The sequence below is a fragment of the Columba livia genome, chromosome 7 (genome assembly GCF_036013475.1).
Source record: "Columba livia isolate bColLiv1 breed racing homer chromosome 7, bColLiv1.pat.W.v2, whole genome shotgun sequence".
Taxonomy (NCBI): Eukaryota; Metazoa; Chordata; class Aves; order Columbiformes; family Columbidae; genus Columba; species Columba livia.
This window is the reverse complement of record NC_088608.1, coordinates 16,664,836-16,688,697: the sequence shown is the minus strand read 5'-3', so window position 1 is coordinate 16,688,697 and position 23,862 is coordinate 16,664,836. Positions and strand designations below refer to the sequence as shown.

General features: G+C 52.5%; 2 protein-coding genes across 4 annotated transcripts; both read right to left on the bottom strand.

Annotated features, from left to right (window-relative positions):
* Nucleotides 1–107: 107 nt before the first annotated feature.
* Nucleotides 108–10,109, bottom strand: PLCD4 (phospholipase C delta 4). Of its 2 annotated transcripts, XM_065070706.1 has the most exons (17): nucleotides 9,973–10,109; nucleotides 9,770–9,870; nucleotides 7,264–7,316; nucleotides 6,761–6,919; nucleotides 6,069–6,297; nucleotides 5,698–5,827; nucleotides 4,901–5,132; nucleotides 4,430–4,631; nucleotides 3,985–4,129; nucleotides 3,372–3,524; nucleotides 2,869–3,009; nucleotides 2,348–2,504; nucleotides 1,825–1,941; nucleotides 1,366–1,544; nucleotides 1,083–1,218; nucleotides 848–997; nucleotides 108–718 (listed from the first exon to the last, which is right to left on the bottom strand). In XM_065070706.1, the coding sequence occupies exons 3-17, from the start codon at nucleotides 7,286–7,288 to the stop codon at nucleotides 612–614; spliced, it is 2,262 nt and encodes a 753-aa protein (XP_064926778.1). In that variant the 5' UTR covers nucleotides 7,289–7,316; nucleotides 9,770–9,870; nucleotides 9,973–10,109; the 3' UTR covers nucleotides 108–611. The 2 variants fall into 2 exon arrangements, with proteins under 2 accessions (XP_064926778.1, XP_064926779.1); XM_065070707.1 differs by lacking the exons at nucleotides 9,770–9,870; nucleotides 9,973–10,109 and adding an exon at nucleotides 7,769–9,755.
* CNOT9 (CCR4-NOT transcription complex subunit 9) lies at nucleotides 9,932–23,811 on the bottom strand. 2 transcript variants are annotated; one of them, XM_065070730.1, is made up of 8 exons: nucleotides 23,605–23,811; nucleotides 19,199–19,378; nucleotides 18,038–18,153; nucleotides 16,639–16,748; nucleotides 15,703–15,812; nucleotides 14,604–14,702; nucleotides 12,308–12,399; nucleotides 9,932–11,599 (listed from the first exon to the last, which is right to left on the bottom strand). In XM_065070730.1, the coding sequence occupies exons 1-8, from the start codon at nucleotides 23,626–23,628 to the stop codon at nucleotides 11,431–11,433; spliced, it is 900 nt and encodes a 299-aa protein (XP_064926802.1). In that variant the 5' UTR covers nucleotides 23,629–23,811; the 3' UTR covers nucleotides 9,932–11,430. The 2 variants fall into 2 exon arrangements, with proteins under 2 accessions (XP_064926802.1, XP_064926801.1); XM_065070729.1 differs by having other exon boundaries at nucleotides 9,932–11,606; nucleotides 12,309–12,399.
* Between the last annotated feature and the right edge of the window lie 51 nt (nucleotides 23,812–23,862).

The window sequence follows — 23,862 nt, the reverse complement described above, 5'->3', positions numbered from 1 at the left end:
TTCTTTGGGCTGTTTGGAGCTCGGTGTGAGCCATGGGGCAGGTGCCTGCAGGCTGAGAAGCCCAGCTCTCCATCTGTCCCCAGCACCACTGCACCCAGACCCGAACATGCCTGTCACCAAACAATTTATTAAGTTGCTTACAGAGAAAGGGTACAGGAGGGGTCAGCAACAGGCATAGGCCAGGAGCAGCTGCAGGGGCTGTGATGGAGCTTTGCAGGGGTGGAGCAGTGAGGACTGACTCCTCTCCCACCTCTGCTCAGCCCTGGGGTTTGCTCAGCTCCAGCCATGCTCCCTGGGCCCGGGGGGACCAGCCCCTGCGGCAGAGCCAGGGTGCTGTGCACCATCTCTCCTACTCATGGCCAGGGTGGGCTGCGCTAGTGCAGACCCCACACTCACAAGTTGGAGGCAGCATCCTAAACCTGGGAAGGGAAGGTCAGTACCTTTTTCCAGCCCTTGGAGGCCACTGCAAAGAGAGGTGCAGCAGTGACACAAGGGGTAACACAGGGATGACACAAACGGCTCAACAAGAGGGTGATGTGGTTGGCTCTGCGGCCCCAGCTGCATGGGGCCGGCTCTATGGCTTCTATCCAGGTCCTGCTTGCCCCAGGGGCTCAGTCCTGCTCAGGACTGGGTGGCTCAGTGATGCGGATATGGACAAAGAGTGAAGAGGGTGGGATGCTGGTGCCATCCTTGGAGAGGAGATGGATGTGGCGGTAGCCTGTAAGGGTGACAGCAAAGGTCTGGCTGACAGCTGCCCCCCACCCTGCCCTCTAGCACCCAGCTGAGCCCAGACACCCCTGTGGGGCTGCCCTTGGCCCCCCACCACCACCGGGCAGCAGCTGCTCACCAGGTTTGATGTTGGCAAAGGCTAGGGTGAACTGGCCCACGAAGTCGTTCCTGGAGGTCTTGTCGTAATCCTCCACCACGAAGCGGACAAGGGCCAGCTCCGGCACATGGAGCTGGAACTGAAGCGTCTCATCCCAGCGGGGGTTAAACCCTGGGAAGGGAGAGCGGGTGCTGGGAGAGCGAGGGAGGCGGCTGCCTGGGTGCAGCAGGCTCCCTGCTGCCACTGTGGGGCTCACCGTTGTTCTCGATGTACTTGGTCTCCTGGTGCGCCTGGTCCACAGGGACCCCATGGATCTCCACACGCACCAGTGGGTCGATGATGGCTCCATCCTTGCTGTTGGCCACTTTGGGCAACTGCTGCCCACTGATCACCTGCAGGAAGGGGTATGGACCTTCTGAGCTGGGGAGCAGCTGAACCAATCTGCTAGGGTCTGCTCAGCTCCATGCTGCCCAAGGCTGGAACCGACAGAGCCTCAGGACACTGTCATGGCTCCCCAGGGTCTCTACTCAGCACTGTACCTGGATGGTCAGAGTGATGGGGCCGTGGCCCTCCCAGCTGCTGGGGTCATTGGGGTTGAAGAGAGTCTCCTCATCCCTCATAAAGGGTGGTTTGAGCACGTAGCCACAGCAGCCGTTCTGGCTGAAGAGCCCGTCACACAGGTCCATCTCCGTGCCAGCCGTCTGGAAGTTCAGGGCCACTGGGGGAGGGTGGTAGGGAAAGGGCAGCTTGGAGACCATCCCCTGCTTGAGGCTGAGAACCAGCCTGTCCCCATGGCCGGAGAGATGTGGGGCTGTACAGGGGGACAAGGCACCGATGCCTGGGTACCCCCAGCTTCCCCAGGGCAGAGCAAGAGCCTGCAGCCAGACCTGGCTCCAGCTGGGGTTGTGGGTGACACCAGCATGGGTGCTGACAGTGACATTTGGCACAGGCCCTGGGTCTTCTCCCCGGCCCTCAGTCCTGATACCCCCCAGCCATACCGATCTGGCACCCTGCATTCCACATCTCCTGGGGGTTGTAGTTGGAAGAGTCGGTCCGCATCCCGCTGGGGTAGATGCGTGTCAGCTGCCAGGTGTTGTGGCGGACAAATTCATTTCCTAGGGATGGAGTGTGACAACCACTCATGGAGTCATTCCCCAGCCTGCACAACCACCTGCATCTGCTACCCAACCATCCATCCATCCACCCACTCACCTCCTCTTCCATCCATCTATCCACTCATCCATCCTTTCATCCATCCAACCATCCATCCTTCAATCTACCACCCACCAATTCTCATCCCTCTCTCCTCCCAGGAACCCAGGCGTCCTGCCTCACTATCTAAGCCAATAACCCCCACTCACCCATCACAGCCAAAACCCAGGTTACAGCCCCACTGGACCCTCTTTCTCCTGCACAGGGAGGTAACACCAGTGTCTGGAGGGTCTAGCCCTACACCTGAGGAAGCCATGTGCTGCCTCCACCCTGGTCTGGTCCCCTGGTGCCGCTGCCCTTCCGCCTCACCTGCATCCCGTATGAGCTTCCTGGCCTTGGATTCAGCAAGGGAGGAGATCTCAGAGGGCCGGGAATGGCTGCGGGCCTCCTGGAAGCCCCGGAAGGACACACTCTTGCAGTAGATGACACAGTCAGACAACGCCTGTGCCAGGCTCTCCTTGTCCTTCTGCAAGGCAGGGCTGTGTTAGGTCCCTCCTGACGGGAGCATCGTCCCCCAGCACTCACAAGGGCTGTAGAGCCCAGGAAAGGCCAGAACAGCCATGGGGGTGCTGGTTGTGACAGAATACCCACCACAGGCAGCCTTCTTACCAGGAACAGAGCAGACAGGGCTGCCCAGCATGGTGTCACAACAGGGACACTGTGCAAAGAGGGGGCTGGCATGGCCAGGGACAGAAAGGGCTGTGCCTCCCATCTGGTGCTGTCCCTACAGTCTCTGCCCCTCCTCTTGGCACTGGGATGTCACCATGGCCCATAGCAGTGCCCATGGGTGACTCAATGCTCATGGCTGGTCCCCAGCTCAGCCCACCCACCTTTGCCCTCCGCCTCTCCTCCTCTGCTTCTGCCCCGTTGTCATCATCAGACACATCGGGTGCCTCGTCCCCTGGCCCATCCAGTGTGTCCTCCAGCCGCCCGATCTTCTTCCCCTTCAGCAGGATCTTGTGCTTCAGCTCCTGCAGGGTTGGGCGTAGAGAGGGGGGCACCTTAAGGTGTCCATTCCCTCCTTGGGACTTGCTGTCCCTCAGAACCCCACTGAGGGGGCCAGCACTGCCAGCTCCATTCAGCACCCAGAAGGGGATGGGGTAGGAGGGTTCTGCCCTGCTGTCTGGCTCTGCAGGGCATGGGGAGACAACCTTGGGGACAGCTTTGGGACCCCTGTGAACATGAGAAAACTGTCCCCAGGGTTCTCAAGTACTCCAGCAAAGCAGGACAATGCTGGGATAGGGCTGGCCTTTCCTCTGGAGAGCAGAGCCACCTCCTCCCCCTGCTGCTAGGCATGACAGCAATGCCCAGCGTGGCCATGCCCTGTCCATACCTCTGGGGATGGCAGCTGGGTGGGGACACGCCCATCAATGGTGGTGGTGAGGAGCTGTTCCCCCAGGATGGACTTGAGCTGCTGGGCCAGCACCTCCTGCTGCTCCATGCTGCAGTGGTTCTCCAGGGACAGGATCACTGGGTAGTCTGAGGTCTGGGGAACAACGTGAACAGGTGGAGATCAGCCTTAGTGGGGTTGGAGTGTGCTCACATGGGCTTTGCATGATCAGTGCCAGGATGGAGCCCCCTGTGTGTCCTTGTATCCCCCTGAGACCTTCATACCCCTCCAGTCCCCCAGCATCCCCCTATCCCATCTCATCCCTGCATCCCCCAGGCCCCATCTCACCCCTGCAACCCCGGGAGACTATGTCTGCATGAGTTCCCATCCCCTGGAACGGCACAGCACAGGGCTGTGGGTCATACCCCCAAGTGCTGTCCCCTGGGAAGGGACACAGCCACCCTCTTCACCTGTGGTGAGGTCAGACCTGCTGCAGCACCAGGTGTGTGAGCCCCAGCACCACTCCTCTTCCAGAGACCCATCACTGCCCCAAATCACAGCTATGTTCTGTCCACCAAGGGCAACCCACAACACCCAGCAGGGAAGGGTATCCTACCTTGAAGGCGTACTTCTCCAGGGTGCTCACCACCTCCCGGAAGGGGATCTTGGAAGTGAAGGTGTGGCCGTGGTACACCATGGGTTCCCCGTTTGGCCCGTCCCAGCAATCCACCTCCAGGCACCGGCAGCCCCGTTTCAGAGCCCTAGGGGTGGGTTGTCACTCCTGGGACAACACACCAGCCACGTGCCCTCCCTTCTGCCTCTGGGTGTCACCCCTACAGGGACCAGGGGACAACCACCAAGGGTGGGGGGGATGCTGCATGCAGGACAGGTAGAACTAAGTTCAGCATCCCCCTTGCTGAGCACCCCATGGTGTGTCCACAGGTGTGCTGGGTCGTGGAGGATGCAGAGGAGCTTCTACGTTTGCCCCATGGAGCTGCCCAGGGCACAGCACTGGGACAGGAGGGTGCTGGGTGGCAACTAGGAGGGAGCAGCCCCTTTACCTGATGTAACCCTCAATGCTGCTCTGGCCTCGGATCTGGTCCTCAATCAGGTAGGTATTGTGGGAGGAGGAGATGAAGTAGTGGCAGAGTGGCTGGCTCATGTCTTGCCACAGTGCCTGGTGCCGGGGGTTGAAGATGGAGCCCTCCGGGGAGCAGAGGTACATGAGGAACCCGTCAGCACTCAGCACGTGGCGAGCCCTGGCTGTAGGTAGAGGGGGAGGCTCAGTGACAGATGAGGACCCAGAGGGGACAGGATGGGGGCAAACAGGGCTGCTGCTGGCTCCTGACATCCCCAACTCGGTGGATATGGCTGTTGCCAGAGGCTGAGGCACAGGGAGAGATGCCCCAGGGCAGTAACCTTGGGAGGGTGGGCAGCGGATGGGGCTGGGGATGCCCCTGCTGTGGGGCTGTGGGTCTCAGCCCCACCTTCCACCCATGCAGAGCACAGCCCATGTCTACACTAGCTCTCACCTGACTCCGATGGCTCGTACTTGTCAATGAGCTCCATGGCGAGCTCCTCCGTGCCCTCGTCCTCCAGCTGCTCCTGCCGCAGGAAATCCACCAGCTCCAGCAGCGTCAGCTTCTTCCCATCTTCAGAGAAGTCCTGGAAGAGGCTCAGCACCTCCTCACGCTGCGTGAGGGCCTTGTAGAAGAGCACAAACTCCTCTCCTTCCAGTGTCCCCGACTCTGACTTGTCGGCAGCCTGCAAGTGAGCTTGCTCAGTACCCAGTTGGGGCAAAATAGGGTGTCCTGGCCACCCCATGGGGCTGTGGGGGGATTTTCCGACCCCCAGCAGAGGGCACAGAGACTCCATGCCAGCAGCAGTGGTAGGCATCCATCAGCGCGTGGATGGATGGATAAATGGATGAGTTGGGAGATGGAGGGCTGGCCAGGTGGACTGATAGATGGGTGGGTCTATGGATGGAGAAATGGACAAGCAGATGAATGGATGGACAGCTGGCTGGCTGGCTGGATTGATGGGTAAATAAACAGCTAGCTGGGTGGCTGGGTGGACAGATAAACAACTAGCTGGACAAATAAATGGGAGGAACAGCTGCCTTGGCTAGTTAACATAAATTAACAAATGGATGCTTGTTTGGGTAAACAGGCAGTTGGGTGAACAAATTAGTGGATGGATGGGTGATTAGATGGATCAATGACAGACAGAAGAAAGTGATCCTAACCTTCTGCAGGGCAGTGATGCACAGCTTGTTCCAGCCCCTCCAGTCCCACCCCAGCCCCTCCACACCCTCCGGTGTGATGCTTACCTGGAAGAGCCGCAGGGCATGATCCTCATTCATGTCTACATTCATCATCTTGAGGAGATGCTGCACCTCTTTGAAGTTCATGCGTCCATCCTTATTCTTGTCGGCTTTCTGGAACCAGTCACGAATCCATGTGCGAGAAACCAAGGGAGATGTTAAGGGAAAGGACCTTGGCTAAGAGAGGTGGAGCTGGGGAGCATCAGAGGGCCTCTTTTCCTTTTCCTGTGGGCGCCCCCTGCTTTGCTGCAGATGGTGAAACCCAGAAGAGCTAAGCGCAGACTGAGGCATGGCTGGAGATGTAGGGCCTGGGGGATGGCAGGAGATGGAGGAAGGACTGGATGTGGATGGCAGAGTGGTGCCTGCAGGAAGGATATTGGTCTATCTTCTCCCTTTGGTCCATGCTGGTGGCCACCTCAATGAGCTGGCGCAGGCCCTGGACCCAGCACTGTGCCTCCTCTGCTGAGCCAGCGATGAGGTCCAAGTTGCCCCGCCGGCCGTAGAAGACAATGGTGAAGCAGCGCTCAGGGGGGAACTCTTCAGCCAGGCTCTGCAGCACCTCCGACTGGTGCCCTTCCCGCACCATCTCCACATCGCTGATGGAGACTGGGGCGGAGGGAGGGCAGGCCTGTCTGTGGGGGACGAGGACCACAGGGCAGGGGGCACTGCCCACAGATATTTCTCCTTTCAGCCATCCCTCTTTCCACTCATCTATCCATTCATCCATCCATCCACCCCCTGAGCTACTCATCTATCCATCTACCCATTCAGCTATCCATCCACTGAGCTACTCATCCATACACCTTGTCTGTCTACTCCTCTGCTGGCTTGTGAGAGCTTCCACTTGTATCAGCTGCAACTTCTACTCAGCTCTCATGATCCTGCTGGGGGCAGGATGCTTCATGGAGAGATGGGGGTGAGAAGAGCACACACATGCACACAGAGTGTTTCTTGAATGCCCCAGTACCCTTTGCTAACATGGCTCCAAGAATCTCTATACATTCACATCCTTGTTCACTCTGAACCCTACTGGTGGCCCCATGGCCAACACACAGCAATCAGTACTCACAGGCAGACTCAGTTTTGCCCGTCCTCTTGGACTGGTACCAGATGGTCATGCAGTCATCCTGCAGCTTGAAGTAACGCTGCTTCTTCCAGCTCTTGGACTTGACTTTGCGCATCAGTGTCCCCTGCTGCATCTGCTCCAGTGTGTCTGTGAGCTGGATGCCTGGGGGCGGTGTGAGCTGCATCACTGAGAGTGCGAGTATCTGGGCACTGCGCCCTGGTACCTTGCTCTCTGCCACCTCTGGGACCCCACGTGGTCCCTCTGTTTGGGATGGAGGAGAGACAGACCCCAAACAAACTCTCTTCACCACAAGAGGGGCAGAAAGTGGATCCCCATCAATTTTTCCCACCCACCCTTCGTGCTGCCATGCCCAAATTCCCAAGAGCCGCAAGGAGTAGGGATGCTCCCAGGTGTAGCAAAGCAAGCTCAACCCAGGAGCCAAATCTGCCCCGGTGTAAATCCAGCTGACCCGGTGCCCTGTGCCTCCCCTTTGCCACAACACTCACGGGCGTTGCACAGCAGCGATGCCATGGCTCTGCCTCCTCTGTGCTGGCAGCCGCTGGGGAGGGAAGAGAGAGAGGGTGGCTGGGGGGGCGGGAGCAGGGCTGGAGCCCCGCACCGTGCCCGTGTCCCGCTGGGTGTTCTCCGGCTGTGCCCACGCGTGTGCAAGGTGCGTGTGCCTCTGCCCATGGGCGATGCACCTGCACCTGTCTCCTGCTGGGTCATTGCCATCCTTAAGTGTCGAGTTCACCTCGCTGTGCTCATGAAATATTAATTTGCGTTACCGGGAAGCTGGAGCTCAAAAGATATCGGAGGAAAATAATAACTTGCCAGCACGGCTGCCCTGCAGCCCAGCAGGTACCGGAGCCCTGGTGCTCTCGGGGGAGGAGTGGCCCTGGGAGCCGGGAAAAACTGCCCTGGGGGTGCCCAGGAAAGACAAGAACAAGCCCCCACGGACTGGGAAATGGCCTCTAACAAGAAAATTTGGAAGTAAGGGAAAGCCCTACTTACTGTGAGAGCAAGGAAGGGGGTGCAGAGCAGGACCCGCAGCTCCTCCAACCCCTTCTCCCCAGGGAACGCCAGCACGCTGGGGCCACGACTGCACCGGCAGCCGTAAGGGGAGTGCACTGCGCCAAGTGGGACTATAAATACAACTGGACTGACAATAAGGCTTTGATTAGGCTGTTAAGGCTTTAATTAGACTGACAAATCGCTGGATGTGCCTGTCACCCCGGTGCTGAAGCTGGGTGCTCGAGGAGCAGATGCCACAGCTGGTGGGCTGGGATTTGGGTGCAGGAGGGGACCAGGGGGTTCCTGGAGGTGAAGAGCTCTGTGCTGGGGCGCAGGGGTGGCAGCCGCGCCCCAGGCCCCTGACTCAGCACAGGCATCAAGGGTTTGGGGCTGGGAATAGCCAGTGCCGTCAGTGTGCAGGCAGCTGCCAAGCCCGGCTGCCAGATCCTGACAGGCTCAGCACAGCACGGGCTGGGGAATATGCCGGGCGTGGGGCTGTCTGTGGGTGTTTAGCTGTCCCCAGAGCACATGAGGACTGCCTGTCCACACTCTCAAGGACCTCACATGTTGCTGGATATATGGAGTGGCTGGGGTGACATCCCAGTTGCCTCACAGCAGTGCCCAGTGCCAGGGCTGTGCTTTCCCAGCAAAGGCCCTTCTTGCAGGGCTCAGACCGCAAGGACTCACTGCAGTGCCTGCAGCCCCCCCTGCATTTGATGTGCTGGGGGGCACCAACCCACTGGCCCAGTGCTCGGGCTGCCTGCACCCACAAACAGGAGGGTAGCACCACGTTCCTCTTGGGCTCTGCAGAGTGGGTGGCCTGATGGCCACTGGCTTATGCAGCCCTAGCAGTGCCCTGTACCCCACGCAGCACACTCTCATTCCCCCTGCACTCCACAGCCTGCAAGGAACCAGAGGGAGACAACTCCAGTCACTTGTCTGCCTGACCTCTCCTGCCTCCTGGCAGCACCCAGACCAGCACGACCACTTTGCAGGCTCACAGCTCCAGGTACTCACCTGCCCTGTGCCCCCCGTGCTGCCACAGGTGAGGGGACAGAGACTAGGATGATTTTGGGAAGCTGGGGTGGAAGGTGAAGCAGCAAGGCTAGAGGAGCAGAGAGAGATGCTGGCCTGGGACAGAGATGGGCTCTGTGCCACAATCGGGCCTGTCCTCTCTGCACCCAGGCACACATGTGTGCAAGGAGGCAGCGTGCAAGGGATCTGCTTGCAGTCCTCAGGCCTGTAACTGCACTGAGATTTCAGAACTGAACTGATCTCCCCCAGTGACAGACCTCACAGGTTACCAGCACAGCCCAAGCAAGCCCATCCCTGCCCCAGGAGCCGTGCTCTCCCCAAACATACAGGGAAGAAGAGATGATCCCTTCCAGCACAAGTGTGGACACAAACACACAGCTGTTCCCCTCACCCCTGAGTCACACTGTCAGGGGAAGTGGGACAACCGTCAGGTGCTGGAGAAACCCATCCCAAGGGCTTCCCACAGGACTGCCCACCCCTGCCAGGGTCAGCGCCAGCTCCCCTCAGCACACACTGAGCCACCACAGCTTGTCTCCTAGAGGTGACAGTCCCCAAGCAGAACTGGGGGGCCAGCGGGTGTAAGCACTCCCCAGCTGCTTCAACAGTCTCCTGGCAGAATTAAATGCCACCATGGGCGTGGCCATGCCAGCCCCACACAGCCTTCCCCCCACACCAGGACACACTGCAGCACCTGAGGACAGAGCCTGACCCACACAGGGGGACCAGCCAGCAGCTGATGATTTGGGGTTGGGGTGGGTCAGACAAGAGGCTCTGGGATGGGCCAGCAAAACCCAGGGGAGAAGTAACACCTTAAAGGAGAGGAAAAAAAACTGCTGGCACCTCTCCCCCCAGGGCAAGGGATGCAGCAACTGCAAACACACTGAAGGAATGCAGCAAGCGCTCTCTCCCTGCCTTCCTGCAAAGCAAGACAGAGCAGCACCACCCCCCAAAACCCCTCTGTGTTACCTGCTCCAGGAGAAATGTGGTGCCACACGGATGCAGCCGGCTCCCACCGGGAAAGGCCACGCAGTCTCCTCAGCTCACATCACGCCCCCTCTTCCTCCCGCCTGCAATAAATCCTCTCCTCACCACTTGCCCTCCCCAAGAGAGACCAGACCAGGAGCAATCTGTGCTGGCTGGGGTTTTATTATTTATTAATCTGAACTTACAAAAAAAAAGCCAAAACCCAAACCAACCAAACAGAAGCATTTGCACACCCTGTCAAGGTCAGAGTGGAGAGAAGAGAGAAGGCAATGGTTTTACAGGACCCTGGGGGCAAGGAAGAGGCTGTGCTCTGCCCTTGTGCTCTGCCCTTGTTACGCAAGGCTGAGAGGGGAGGAGGGAAGGGAAAGGAGATTTAAGACACCGTTGGCACAACATCGCAGATAATCAGCAAAATGGGCCACTCGAGGAGGGGGGAGGCATCAAGTAGCTGCCCAGGCTTGCCTGCAGCCAAGCGCTGGCTCTGCTGCAGCAGAGCCCGGGAGCTCATCTGCATCGGAGCGCCCACCGTGGCCACACTAACGCCTTGGCACAGGGAGGGCAGGTAAGCGGCTGCTGGTCCTGTTTAATTGCGGTGGGGCAGAGGCAGGCGCCAAGGCAGGTCTGAGAGCTGAAACGGATGCGGACAGCTGGCAAAGATGAGCTGGAGGGGGGAAAAGGGAGGGGGACCCAGGACTGAGAGGCACCTGGCAGGCAGCGGGGGATGCAGCAGCTGTCATACCTGGAGCCCGCAGGATGTCACTCCCAGCTGTCGCACAGCACAGGATAATCGGTGGATGGCCTGCCCACCCCCACAAGGCAGGTTCCCTAACACTCAGCTCTGCTTGACGAGCCAGCCAGTGGCCCCGCCAGGCCTGAGCTGGGCTAGATGGGAAGCCAGCACACATCAGCGTCTGGCCACTGGTTAGCTGCCAGAGCATGCTATTTACAGCACAAGAGCCACAGTCCTGCCGTCTTCTCCTCCCCCAGAGCCCTGGGAAGCGAGCTTACGACGGGTGGGTTCATCACAAGTAATCCACCTCTCCTCTTGGGGCAAGCCCAGCTCCAGCCACTGCCTCCACACCAAAGGAAAGGGAGAAGCTCGCTGTGCCAGCTGGATCAGAGCCAGGAGTAAGGATACACTGGCAGGGAAGAAAGCTGTCCCCAGGCTACCTGCAGCTGAGGAGCAGTCTTAGGAGGGGATAAAACAACTGGATCAGCTTTTATTCAGCTCACTCACTTGAACAGACGTGTAAACAAGAAGTGACAAGGAACTAGAGGGACATGGCGCACACACTCCGTGTCACGCACCGCTTGGGCGGAGGCTGAGCTAGCTGGAAGAGCGGACATCCACTACCTGCTGTCTGGCAGTGGGGAGATGCCAGCCAAGCCTCCTGGAGAGATGGGGATCTTTACAGATTGGTTTTATCGATTTGTTTTTTTGAAGTTGTAGTATCATCATTTGCTGGTGTTGCGATCTCCGGAGGCATGCTGCACTGCTGCAGAGCAGCCTTTTGGCTGGGTGGGATGGTCAGGCAGGCCGGCAGCCAGCTGGCGTGCCCAGTTTGTTGCAGAAGAGGTCACCTGTTCCTGGTTCTTTGTAAACCTGAGCTGTTTCTTCCCTGGTCCCCCACCTCCCTCAGCAGTCATTGCGGAGGAAGAGGGATGCCCCGTGGGTCAGTGACTTGACCTTCTTGCAGGTTCTTGACGAGCTGAGCTAGCCAGCGCTTTGTGGTCGTGTCATCCTTCAGGACCTGGGCGAAGGTGGTATCCTTCAGTTGGTCAGGAAGGCACTGTCTGAGAGCTTCACGTGCCCTACATCAAGAGATGAGAAACAGGGCCCAACAAATAAACTCACAGGGGCAAAAGGGGAGCAAACCCCACTGGGGACATGATGCTCCTTTGCCTGGGGGTCTCCCTGGCAGGGCCAGCCAAAGAAAGCACCGAGCAGCAGCACTGCAGCACGTGGTGCCTGGCTGGCCAGCACAGCTCCCATCCCTCCTGCTAGACCCTGCTGAGCCAAGCCCTGTGCCCTGACACCTGTCAGTCAAGAGCAATGCGATGCCAGGAGAGGCCAAGACAACAAATACATACCCAGCAGCTTTGGGCAGAGCTGCTGATCAGCATGAAATCAGTTTGTATTCCCTCAGCTGAATTTCATCCACTGGCTTCTACTGCCAACAGCCCACACGATGCAGAAGAGGGAGAGCGTAGTGTACCTTCCACCTTGCTCTGTCCCTCATACCTAGTCCAAGCTACATTTGCACTCAGGCAGTTGTAACTGCACAGCGTCAATCTGCACAAGCCCCAAACAGTCACTGTTTCTCCCATGTACCATAAAAGCCCCTGGGACTAGTACTAAACAACCCCAAACCAAAACACCCACTCATTTTCCCCACTGAGCTAAGGCTGATGTCAGGACAGACAAGGAACCCTTGACTCTCCATGAGTGGGCACCATGGAGAAGAACTGCGCTTCCAAAGGACCAGGAGAAGCCCCTGCCCAAACTCCTAAAATGTTTACCTGGGGTTATCAGAAAGGCGAAGGTAGCAGCGGACAACATGTTTCAGTAGCCGTGCCGACGGCTCCTTGGAGAGCTGCAGGACCATTTTACCCTGTTTGACAGAGGCCAGTGCCATCAGTTAAAGTCTTTGTAAGAACAGCTTCACAATCAGCAGAGACAGGGAAAAACCATTAAATCACTCACTCTGGCTTCCACACATCACAGCCCACACCTTTCATCGAGATACCCCGGCATGGGGCCCAGCATCCTCCTTGCCAAGATGCCTTTGAGAAGAACCACTAGCCACAGCTTGGAAAGGATTCTCCCAGCAGCCTGGGGAAAGCTTGTTTCATCTCTATCTGGCTTTTACTTCCTCGGGACTTCTTACTGGTCCAACTCTCCACTAGATTAACGAGAACCTGGGGTTCCCCCCTTGTGGGAGAAGGCAAACATATTCTGAACACTTTGATAAGCTCAGGCTGAGTCACCCAATGAGGTGTCCCCAAGCTCTGCAACACTCAGTGTTCTCATCTGCACTGTCTTCATTTCAAGGCATTTTTAAAGCCTTAACAACAGCTTGGGAAGTCAAGCCAAAGGACTGGGCTGACCCACACAACATACAGGAAGATCCAATGTAAAACATTGGCTATCACTAACCATTTTTCTCAGTAGCCAAATTCACCTGTATTTGGATATTCAGGCAGTTAGCCATTAGCAGTGCTCCTTCATCTGCCCTTTTGCAAGCTTCCTTTCTCAGCAATTCCCCAGGATACCAACATTTCTTCAAAGTAAAGAAAAGCAAGTCAGAGAGCTCCTCAGACAGCTCCTGGATGGGAATTACTAACTTGCTCTTTTAAAAGCAGCTAACACTTGTATAACATCTTGCACCATTATCAGCAGACGAGGAAGTAAATCGTTACCCTCATGAGGCAGGAGTATCCTATCCAAACTTCTGAAATAGAGAAATGTCTATAAACATTTTTATCTTTCTCCATAGCAGTATGAAATATTAATAACGACAGTGCTTCACCCAGTGGTGGGATTACACCACAGCTAAGATAGACCCACATCCTTCCATGTCCATACCCTCCCCAGCCATGGATTCTTCCTTGGTCTCCTTCCCTCCCTTATCCCAGGGTTTCTAATTGAATCCTTCACTTTGCCCCTGAGCCAGACGTACTTTCACCAAAGCCAACCCTTTTCTCAAACGCAAAAATCACATCACACTGGATATTATAGACATCAGCTCACGATCGTTCATATTTTGCTGTTCGTGGGTGAATTAAGAGGAAACTCTTTACATCTGGGAAAACACACAGGAGAACAAATATTCCCAATGAAAGCATAAACAGCAAGGCACAGAACCAGCACTGCAAAGTGCTTAACTTAATGCTGCATTTTCTTCTCTTGAGACTGCTCTTTAAAAGCAAAAGGGCAAACAACTGGCCAACCAAACACAATAGCAGGACAACAGCTATTCCAGGGCAGACATCTCTTCCTCTCAGTGAGCTCAGAGATACTAAAGCTCAAGCTGGGGCTATTACTCCCAGGATGAACAAATAATGAGTACTCAAATTTCTCCTTCACAAAGGACAAGAAAAGGACAAAAATTGTCTGCTCTCTCTGTGTTCCAACACAAGAATGAGAGTCATAAGAAGCAGCTAGTAGAATCCAGGTTCAAAAAGAAAACAAGGAGGGTGGCCTTCCAGGCAGTGAACAGGAAACGTGGGAACCTCTTAGGTAAAGGACATTGTGGACATAAAAGTTTCCCTGCGTTCAAGGGAAAGATAGGACAAACACTGGGGGTTATTGCATAGAAAACCCACAACTGGCCTCAGAAATCCAAAGCTGAAAATAGTTAGCAGCTGTGAGGCTGTTTATGAGGGCAAACACCACATATGCTTGTCCTGCTCTTAATCCCTCACTCAATCTGCTGCACTGTCAGCCTGTTGTGGGAGACAGAGATGGGAAACGGATTCATGGTCTGAGTTGTGTCATCATTCTTTCTTAAAATGAAATCAATTCACATCCGACCAACAACGCTGAGAAGTCTTTTTCTTCTCTGGAGATGTCTGCCTGGTTTATCTTGGGGACCTAGCACATTACAACTAATCTGCGTTCTCTTGACACACAAACCAGAGATATGCAAAGGAAACAAGGCGGGAGCAGGAAGCTACAGTGTCACCAGCAATAAGCTCAAGAACTATTTGCTTCTCTCATTCCATGCTCCAGCCAGAGAGCAGTAAAGTAGCTACTGAAGAAGCCTGCTATTAGAATATAATTTTTTATTTTTTTGGAGAGAGTAAACAATCTTACCAATATCATGGCAACATGGGAAAACCGCTCGTAAGTCTGACAGATATATGCCAGCCCTGTGTCATCCAGGAGAATTTTCTGAAGAATGAACGTAGCAACCTAGAATATGGAGAAAGCAGAAAAGAGAGTGTATAAACAACTTATCTGTCCTGAAAAGGAACAGGCTTTGTGCTGTGTTCTTTTCAAGGCAGTCCCAGAGCTGAAAGGCTTTTCAGCAAGCAGCAAATGCTTTACTCCATCAAAGCTGAAAGCCAAAAGAAAACGTAGGGCACTATACAATGCTCGGCATCTCTGGCTAAAGAACAGAGACAGACACAAAGCAGTGAGTACAAGACAACTGGATGCAGCTTGCATAAGGTGCTAACTACTGCCATGCTGCTCCGGAGAGCCTTGGGATTATGGCCACACTACTCTGGTCACAGACCAAGCAGCAGGACAAGGATGTGTCCACTTGGCCCTACACAGCAAGCTGATTTCAGTTCTCATTTTCAGCATTATGGATTCATCATGAGATGTGACTTTCTGGAAGAATCTCAGTTGGGTATGTCCCTAGGCTTCACCATAGAAGTGTGCACAGACTAAAACCTGGGCCAGCCTACCTGAGTTGTCAGATCAGTCTGACCACAAATCTGAGCTTGTGGGGGAAAGGGGCCCCTGATCAGAGGAGACAACAAACCGGTCCAGTGCAGCAAACTTTCCCATAACCACCAATAACAGCTGCTGCCCAGGCTCTGCACTGTTCAGCTGCAGCATTTGTTCTCTCAGGCCAAGGAAAGCTGATCCAGTTCAGCCCTGAAAGTTACTCTGCAGGGCTGTAGATGAGGGAATGGGTGTTGAGAGCAGCAAGATTGTTCCCAGCAAAACTACCAAACTCAGGAACTCCAGCTTAGTTTAGTGTTTGGTTGGTTGGTTTTGTTTGTTTTTGTGGTTTTGGTTGGTTGGTTGGGGGTCTTTTGTTTGTTTTTTGAGGAGGTAAAAACTCAACGCAGAGTTGTCCCAGCATGTGGAACAGGACACGAGCCAACTCTGGAGCTCATTGGCTGCCTGGTCAATCGGAGATAAACAACAAAAAGGTCTTAACACAAAAGAGAGTACTTACTGTTTTGGAGAGTTCGCTGCCAGACTCCATGATGCGCAAGCACAAGGGGATAATTTCTGTTGTCAACAAAAAATTTATCACTTCTTGCTCATCAGTTTTCACCAAGGCCCCTTGAAGGAAAAACAAAATCCAAAACCAATAAATGATAAATTGTTTCCAAAAAATCTCACTTTTCAAAGAGGGCCTCTGCTGTGTCCTCCCCAGGAATCATTAAGTCTGAATGGCAGGCAGAGCAACTGTCACCCTAAATATGCTGCAGCACATGGCTGGAGAAGAAATCGTTTTGACGGCATGAAAGTAATCAAGCTGGGTTTGGGGCTTGTCTGTTTTTCAGAATGGGGATGCATTCTTGGCTCTCCTTCAGTAGTAACAAACATAAGAGGATCATGTCAGCCAACAGCAACCTCTGGGAATGAGAAATGCATTTTAAGACCCTCTTAATACACTGAGAAAGAAATGTTTTGGGCAGAAAAAGGAAAAAAAACAAAACAAACAAAACACAAAACCCAAGAAAACCCACAAAACACAACAGGATAAAGAGAAGACAAGGCAAATAAACCCAAGTCAATCCACAACAAAAACCTAAGGAAAGCCCAGTTCACATCCACCCATGTCAGTTTCTAGCTGGCTGGACTGAGGGTGAAGGCACAACAAGCCTGCAGGTGATTGTACGTGCAGAAAACATTTTTGGCAATGCACCCAGACAGACTTCAGTGTTTTCCTATTAGAGAAAAGACCAGCTCCTACAAGCTAAGAGAAATCTGCCTCCACAACTGATGGAAAAAGAACAGCTCCTCCTGCTAAGATTACAGGATTCAAAAGATCCCAATAAAAAAAAGACCTGTGATTTTGGTTGTGCAAGTCTCTATACCCACAGCATGAACCACATCCAACTTGGTAAGAAACCAGTGCCCCAGCATTAGTCTGGATGCTTACCAATCACTCCGAGGCTCGTGAGCCGCAAGTACTCAAACGGACGTGTCTTGCTCACCGTGTGCAAGAAGGGGTACAGGAAGAGAGGGATATGAGCTGCCAGAAAAGCTGACCTGTAGAGAAAAGAACACACAATGTGAGAGACAAGGAAATCAAAGAGAGAACATAATCCAGCGTTACTATGCACAGCCTCAGACTATTCCTGACAGACAGCATTGCTGCTGCTCCTCAAAAGTGGGTATCAGTTTGTTCTTTCACGAAAGGGCATGAAGTAAACTCTGCACTAGGTGCAACACAAAACCTAACACCTAAAGTGTCAGTTACCTGCATCAGTGCTTCCAGCTGACCATGAAAAGAGCACTTTCTCTTGTTTTTATTACCCTTTCCTGCCGCTCAGACCCTCTGCTTTGTACATTCACTGTTGCATTTCACCTCGCAGGCTCCCACAGTCAGGGACAGTCAGCCACAATGCATGTGCAAAGCCTCTGGGTAACAGAAATCCAGACTGGCTGAACTCTAAGCATTACCACAGTTTAAGCATGCACAGCCACTTTTCCCCAAAAGTCCTCATGCTGCTTTCTGACAATGGTGAAAAATACAGACTTTAGGAAGAAACCTGGAGATTGCTTTGCTAGCAACAACATTCTTCCTCTGTTTTCAGTTTTCAACTTTACATTTAAAGGTGTGCGGTGTAAAACTACACTATTTCTTTGAATATCATCTTATGGAGAGTTGCTGTTTAACACTACTTCACAGCAGCTGAAAAACAGCTTCAGCTACACAGCACTTTCTTCTCAGCAAGAACAGACGCACGAGATCATGGATCTCTGGGTACTTTTCTTCGGGATTTTAGCTACTGGTTTTGGCTGAACCAACATCATCTTTTCCCTTGCTGACATGTGCTGGATACAGATTGAGAAAACTTGAAATCAAGCACCAGCTGAGGACTCCAGACATGGCTGTGCTATTGCTCCCTTGCCACAAATGGTCTCTGGGAAGTACAGTCCTGCTCACTCCACCCTTTGGACAGCTGGTCTGAATAACTGTAAGCTGCTGGTCTAAATAACTGTAAGCTCATTAAAACAAGGATCCTGCACACAGCACTCAGTACAAACACTCTGAGTTCCCAAGAGCTGCCACAACCCAATGTTTTGGTAATTCACAGCATCTCGGGATGATCAAGGGAATGCAATGCATTTAGGAGCACCATAAAGCTGTCATTCTGCTAATCCATGCAAACAAGTGAAAGCAGCAGGCAGCTGCTTATCTTCCAGCTCTGTCCTCTGTTCCATTTCTCTTGGTAAAAAAGAAGAAAGGAGCTTACGTCCTTCTGGAGTCAAACAGATAGGCTGACCTGTCAACATCAACACCTCAGAAAACTTGTGCACTTGGAAACACATACCTTGTCTCAGGATGCGATGCAACACACTGCAGCAGAGCTAAAGCATTGCAGACTCTGTTGGACTGATGGGCTGTCAAAGTTGGAGGGTTTATTGATGGATAAATGTTTACAATTTCCTAAAAATTAACAGATGAAAAAAAGTTAAAGGAGAAAAACATCAGCAAGGTGCACCAAAACACCTGCCTAGCAAGCAGCTAGGGTGTCAGTAGACAGCATCACTTTGAAGTTATTAATACATAGCAGCCACCACACCGCCCAGGCAAGGGCAGAGCTGGATCACAGTCAATTTGACAAGGAGTCACAGGGATGCACTCAAAACTTAGTTTTAGTAAAAAAGTGTTCATTTGATTTCTTGGCTCTTTACTGGTGTAGGGACTGCTTTCTTCTGAACTTCCAGAGCAAAGAGAAGCGTTGTTCCTGTGCCCAGGGGCAGAGCACAGCCACTCTATTCATACTGTAGCTCCAGGTACTCTTCTGAGTCAATACATGGGAAGCAGCTGAGGGGGAGAAATCCGATGCAGGAATCTGCCTGCTTCCAACTACAGGTCCCTTCTAATTCTCTACACCTGTTTCAGGGCCACTCCAAAACAGTTTAACATTGACAATTCTGCACACTTTTCTTTCCTTCTTTGAAATAAGTGGCTAGATTTGGCACTGAGATAGAGACAGTCATCAGATGTAGAACAGTTTGCCCAGAGATAAACTGAGCTGCTCAGTCTGATATGAAATGCAGGTACATTTCTATGCAGCCCCTCCTGTGGGCTCCCTGAAAGGGCAACCTTCTGACCAGGAAGTGCTCAAGCCCATGCAAAAACAAAGCAGATATCTTAGGAGTAACACTGCTGTGGTTCTGCTATAATACTGCATGAAAATAAGCAGAAGGTGATCTACAGGGAGCTCATACACCCAAGAACTTGCTTGTTCCCTTTCCAGCTATGTAAGCTGTCTAATTAGAAATCTTAGTCTCTGAGTACATTGTCTTGCTAGTGATTAATGGGAAATGGGCTTCCCACATCAGCTCCCCTCACCACACGACCCAGCACAAACCATACACCCAGCAATGGCAATAAAGGACCCCGCCAGCACACCATGTGGATGGCACAAGCTCTGCAAAGTTCTGGTGCTGCACCACAGGATAAAGATGAGGCCAGTGCTACCTACCTGAAGGAGCGCTGCGATTGTGCCAAATGAGTGCCACAGCATCGGGGCAAGGTCAGGCACGGACTCGCGCTTCTTGCTCAGCTCCAGCAGCGCGTTCTCCCGCGTCTCAGGGCTGGACAGCTCATTGATCCACTGGTAGATCTTTTCACGGTCAACCTGAGCCAGCGCTGTTGGCACAGGCTGGAAGGGAGACAAGGAAACTTCAATCCAAACATTTTATTCAAGTCTTAACAAAACCCCTTCCATGACCTGGTAGATAAGCAAGAAAAGGCTCAAGAAAGACCTTACTGGGAGAACTAAAGCTGCATTAAGATGTTCTAGATATGGATCCCTTCTTTAGTCTTTATTTCACCTGAAAGGCAAAGGTTTTACTTTCTGGCCTGACTTGCTAGAACAGTCTCTCTTAATCCACTTGTAGCTTCATTGAGCAATATGAGAGCACCACACTGCTGCCTGCCTGTGCCAGCAGAGCTCCTGGGGAGGTCACACATACTTTAGCCAGCTGTCATTTGCTCCACCTGCATTTAGCACACATTCATTTCATGCTTTAAGTGCAAGCTTCCACAAATTCAAACTAATGCAGATGCTATCTCTTTCTCTCCAAAACATCTGTGATGTTGGAGCCTGCCAATGGGATTCACTCAGCATACATGAGGAAAATATTCATACAAACACTAGAAAAATTCTCACTACTCCAACACCGTCGACACCTGCTGTCAAAGACATCTCATATTCATTCTATGTATCTTACTTACACACGTGGAGCTAAAAGAGAATTTTTCAAAACTGATTTCTGTGCAAAAATTCCCATTCAAAATAAACCCGGAGAAGTGTAGCTTTGTATTAACAGTGTGGGCACAGTTTCTGCTACTCAGAAGAAATACAGGATTTCTCTTCTGCCTTTCTGGAAAATCAGGTAAAGAAAAACATCAAGGCCAACAAGTTTTCAAGCCAAAAAAATGAGGGAGGGCTGGGAAAGAAAGGAAGAGAAACAGCGACTGTGGAATTATAGCAAAGTTTCTGTGGGGAGGCACAAGTCTTTCAATGAAAGTTTATCTCATGTCTGTGCTGGCACAACAAGCACTCACGGTGCAAACAAATGCTCAGCAGGCTTTCTAAGGAGACAGTTTGGTGATTCAGAGACAAAGTTTTGAGGAAGACAAACATCAGCATTAAAACTCCCTGTGTGAACACTTCCAAAAGCCAGTTCAAAATCTATTCAAACATTCCGCTGCAGCGTTTACTATTGAAGTGAAGCACAGCCCTGTTAGTAGGCTGCTGCTCCTGAGCTGGCCTGCAGGCACCAGCTCAGCATCCCCTCCTGTTTGGCAATCACAGCTGGGAACAGAAAATGGACTGTATTTCTAGTTATTTATATTTTTTTAAATCCCAGATGGAAACTCTTCCTGCGCTCACCCCCACAGATGTGAGCACTGCCCGTAAGACACTGACAGCAATGCTGCTACTAAGCAGCTCATCATCAAGGCACTGAAGAGAATACAAAGGAGTTCAGGAATTGAAAGCGGCTGGAATCAAACCCAAAACTGTATGCCAGAGGCAGGCTCCCAGAACTGCAGGAGGGAGGAAGGGCTTCTTAACCCTTGGCAGATACCTCCAGAGCTTTCTGTCTCTATTTCTGCAATGGTTTCTCTCCTCCGTTCACCTACTTTATAACTCATAGTCACATCCGAAGAGATTCTTCCCAGCTGGGGGATTTTTATGTACCTCAGCCACCTCCATCACATCATTTAACTTAATACAGTAACATCTTATAAAGCTGATGTGCTGTTATCAGTCCCTGTCTTCCAGGGCTCAAATATTTTTCAACTGTTCATCTTTTCTTCTATTCCTTTTTTTTTTTTTCCCCCTGCTTACTCCAGAATCTCACACTAAATTAGCAATCCTGACAGCTGGGAGTACAATTCCAATGGCAACTCCTACACTGGAGCTCAGAAAAAAAAAGGAGAATGAATAGAGCTCATTTGTTTTTATTTAGGATGGTAGAGTGACAAGCAGCGTAGCAATAACGTTGTTATAATTGTGCTATCTAAAGCTTCAATCTATTTTTCTGGATTCACTGGAAGTTTCAGTTCCTGTAAGCTTAAATATATCGACCTTTTAAAAGCACAATCATGTGCTTGTGATCACTTAAGAACACTAAGTAGATTTTCCACACAATTAAGTTTATGATGTCCAATATCAGTCTTAGAGAGAACCAACTGCATTTCACAGGCTCTACAGCTGCTCATTTCAGTTTAATTTGAAAGACACATTTTTTCCTAATTTCGTACTTGCTGTTCCCCCTTCTCCCTCCAAAACCTAAAATTCCGGGGAGCTATACGCAAATCCTGCAAGCTCCAAGGCAGAACCCTGCAAGGCAGACTTTCTTCTGCACACAGGCAAAGGAAAAGTTACTGACAATATCTCACCACAGCACCAGCAAGGCACCTCTGCATCATGGAAGATCTTGTAACTCCTTCCTCAAGAGAAGCAGCATTACCTCAAACATCCATGACCGATTACATTTCCAACCATCACGTAACAGACTGGATTTAGACAACTGGCTTTCTCTTCCTAACTGAGCAGCCGCTGCTAGACATGCTGGTAAGAGTACCGCTCAACCAAAGTGGAACATTGACTAACTGGATACATGTGTTTTTTAGGCTATTTTGATAGATTACCAACTCAAAACCACCAAAATTAATTTTGAACTTAAATAGCAGTGAATTAGCAGGTTTGAGCTGGGCTTTCAATACCTTACCAATAGTTGCACCTACATTTATTGTTTTCAGCCTGTTCTTGAGCCTCTAGCATATTATATTGTCTTCAGGTCTGAAATTGAAGTGTCAGTTCTGCCACCACCATCACTGCACAAAGACCAATGCTCTGGCTTATCACAGCTTTATCACAACAGCGTTCCCAAAACCCAAAGGGATTCCTGAGCCAATTCACAAACCTGCTAAGGGATAACGTTATTTACTGGGGCTCCCAAGCACATCTCCAGAGACAGACACCCCTCCCTTTCACCTTCACTCTAAGTATATAAACCAACTGTGGTATGAAACATTTCAACACAGAACGATCAGATAGTGAGAATGACATAAAAATTAAACACACACTCAAATGAGTCCCAAAATGAAGCTGATTTCTACTCCTGAAGTAGATTATTTTGTTAAAATCATGTTTTAAAAAATCCTGTTACAGAGGGGTGAGCAGAACACAGAGGATTAACAGGTGATACAACAGTCCCTCACATTTTGACATGCACTTAGGAATTACATTGCTAGAAAAATGTAAATGCTGATTAATAAGAGAGTTCGCTATGAACCTGCACACCCTTCTGTCCTCTAGAAAGCACCACTTCGAATCAGAAGTATTTGACAGCACTCTAGGAACCTACTTAAAGTCATGAGCACTTAAAGTGATCAGAGTTAGAAGTCCTCTCAACTCCTTCTCCTAAGTACTGTACTCACTCTTGTTTGTTAGTCCAAGCATATCCTTGAGCTGAGTTCATTTGAAAACAGCTCTGTTGGTCTTGCAATAAATGTCCCAAACACAATACACAGCAGAGATTCTATTCTATGAGACTTCATTCTATGACTCAATCAACTCTTCTAACTCTTATACACATGATGAACGTGGATTTGGAGAAAATAAAAACACAAACCCTCTCAGATGAGAGATAAGATACAATAATCACATTGAAAACTCAGCTTCTGTTTTGAACCCAGCCAGGCCAAGATACCATTCTGCTCCCACCGGCCTGCACATAAAGGACCCCATCCCGCTGCCACAGCTTCATGATGGGGAAGAGAGCAAGCACCAACTACAGGCACCACTGAAACATATGGGGGGAAACGGGAAGGCAGAACCAGCAGTCTCTGCCTTTCCTGTCATGTTTGCCTACCACCCCGAGAAACTTCTCGCTACCTCCTCTTCCCCTCTGCAGCCAAGGCCAGAAGCAGAAGAGCTCCCCAGAGGCCAGAACAGGTGGCAGGACAGCAGGAGAGGAGGGAAAACCCTACGTGATGTACACCGGGTGAAGGAGCACAGCTGGGGCGCCCGGCAGGGACGCCCTCCTGGCCCCCAGGCGAGACACCGCGGCCCCGCCAGCAGCAGAGCGAGGCCCAGCCGCCCGGCCAGGCACAGGGGACTCCGCAGGTGAACCGCCGGAGGAGCAAAGCGCCGCTCAGCGCCCCCCCGCTACCCAATGGACCGTTCCGCCGCCCCAACCGGGCACCGAGGAGCTGACGGGAGGGAGCCCACCAGGGCCCTGGCACCCGCGGCTCAATCCCCGCCTCCCCCCCCAGCCGCGGGAGGCCGAGGGAAACGTCCCCTCGCAGCTACGAGCGGCCGCGCCCCCACAGCCCCACTCCCCGCTGAGCCCGGTCCGTTCCCGCCCTCACCGCGGTTGCGGTCAGGCTGTGCATGGCGGTGCCGGTGCCGGTGCCGGTGCTGCCGGGCCGGGCTCAGAAAGCCGCCACCGCCATCGACTCGGGCCCGCCCCGCCCCTTCACCCGCCGCGCGCCCGCCCGCCGCGAGGGAGGCTGGGACAGGGGCGGGGCGGAGAGGAGAGCGCTGCGCTCATGCGCAGGGGCGCCGGTGCGGCGGCGCGGGAGGTGACCGAGGCCAAATGGGAGGTTTCGGCGCATGCGCGCGCGCGG

Coding starts and splice junctions, on each gene's coding strand:
- CNOT9 (XM_065070729.1), bottom strand. CDS start 23,628: ATGCACAGCCTGACCGCAACCGCG. Junction 14,703..15,702: donor GCAGCGAACTCTCCAAAACA/GTAAGTACTCTC, acceptor TCCATATTCTAG/GTTGCTACGTTCATTCTTCA. Junction 12,400..14,603: donor CCCATGTTGCCATGATATTG/GTAAGATTGTTT, acceptor TCTGTCAAACAG/GGTAAAATGGTCCTGCAGCT.
- PLCD4 (XM_065070706.1), bottom strand. CDS start 7,288: ATGGCATCGCTGCTGTGCAACGCCC. Junction 2,505..2,868: donor AGGAGAGGCGGAGGGCAAAG/GTGGGTGGGCTG, acceptor CCTGCCTTGCAG/AAGGACAAGGAGAGCCTGGC. Junction 1,942..2,347: donor GAAGCTCATACGGGATGCAG/GTGAGGCGGAAG, acceptor CTCCATCCCTAG/GAAATGAATTTGTCCGCCAC.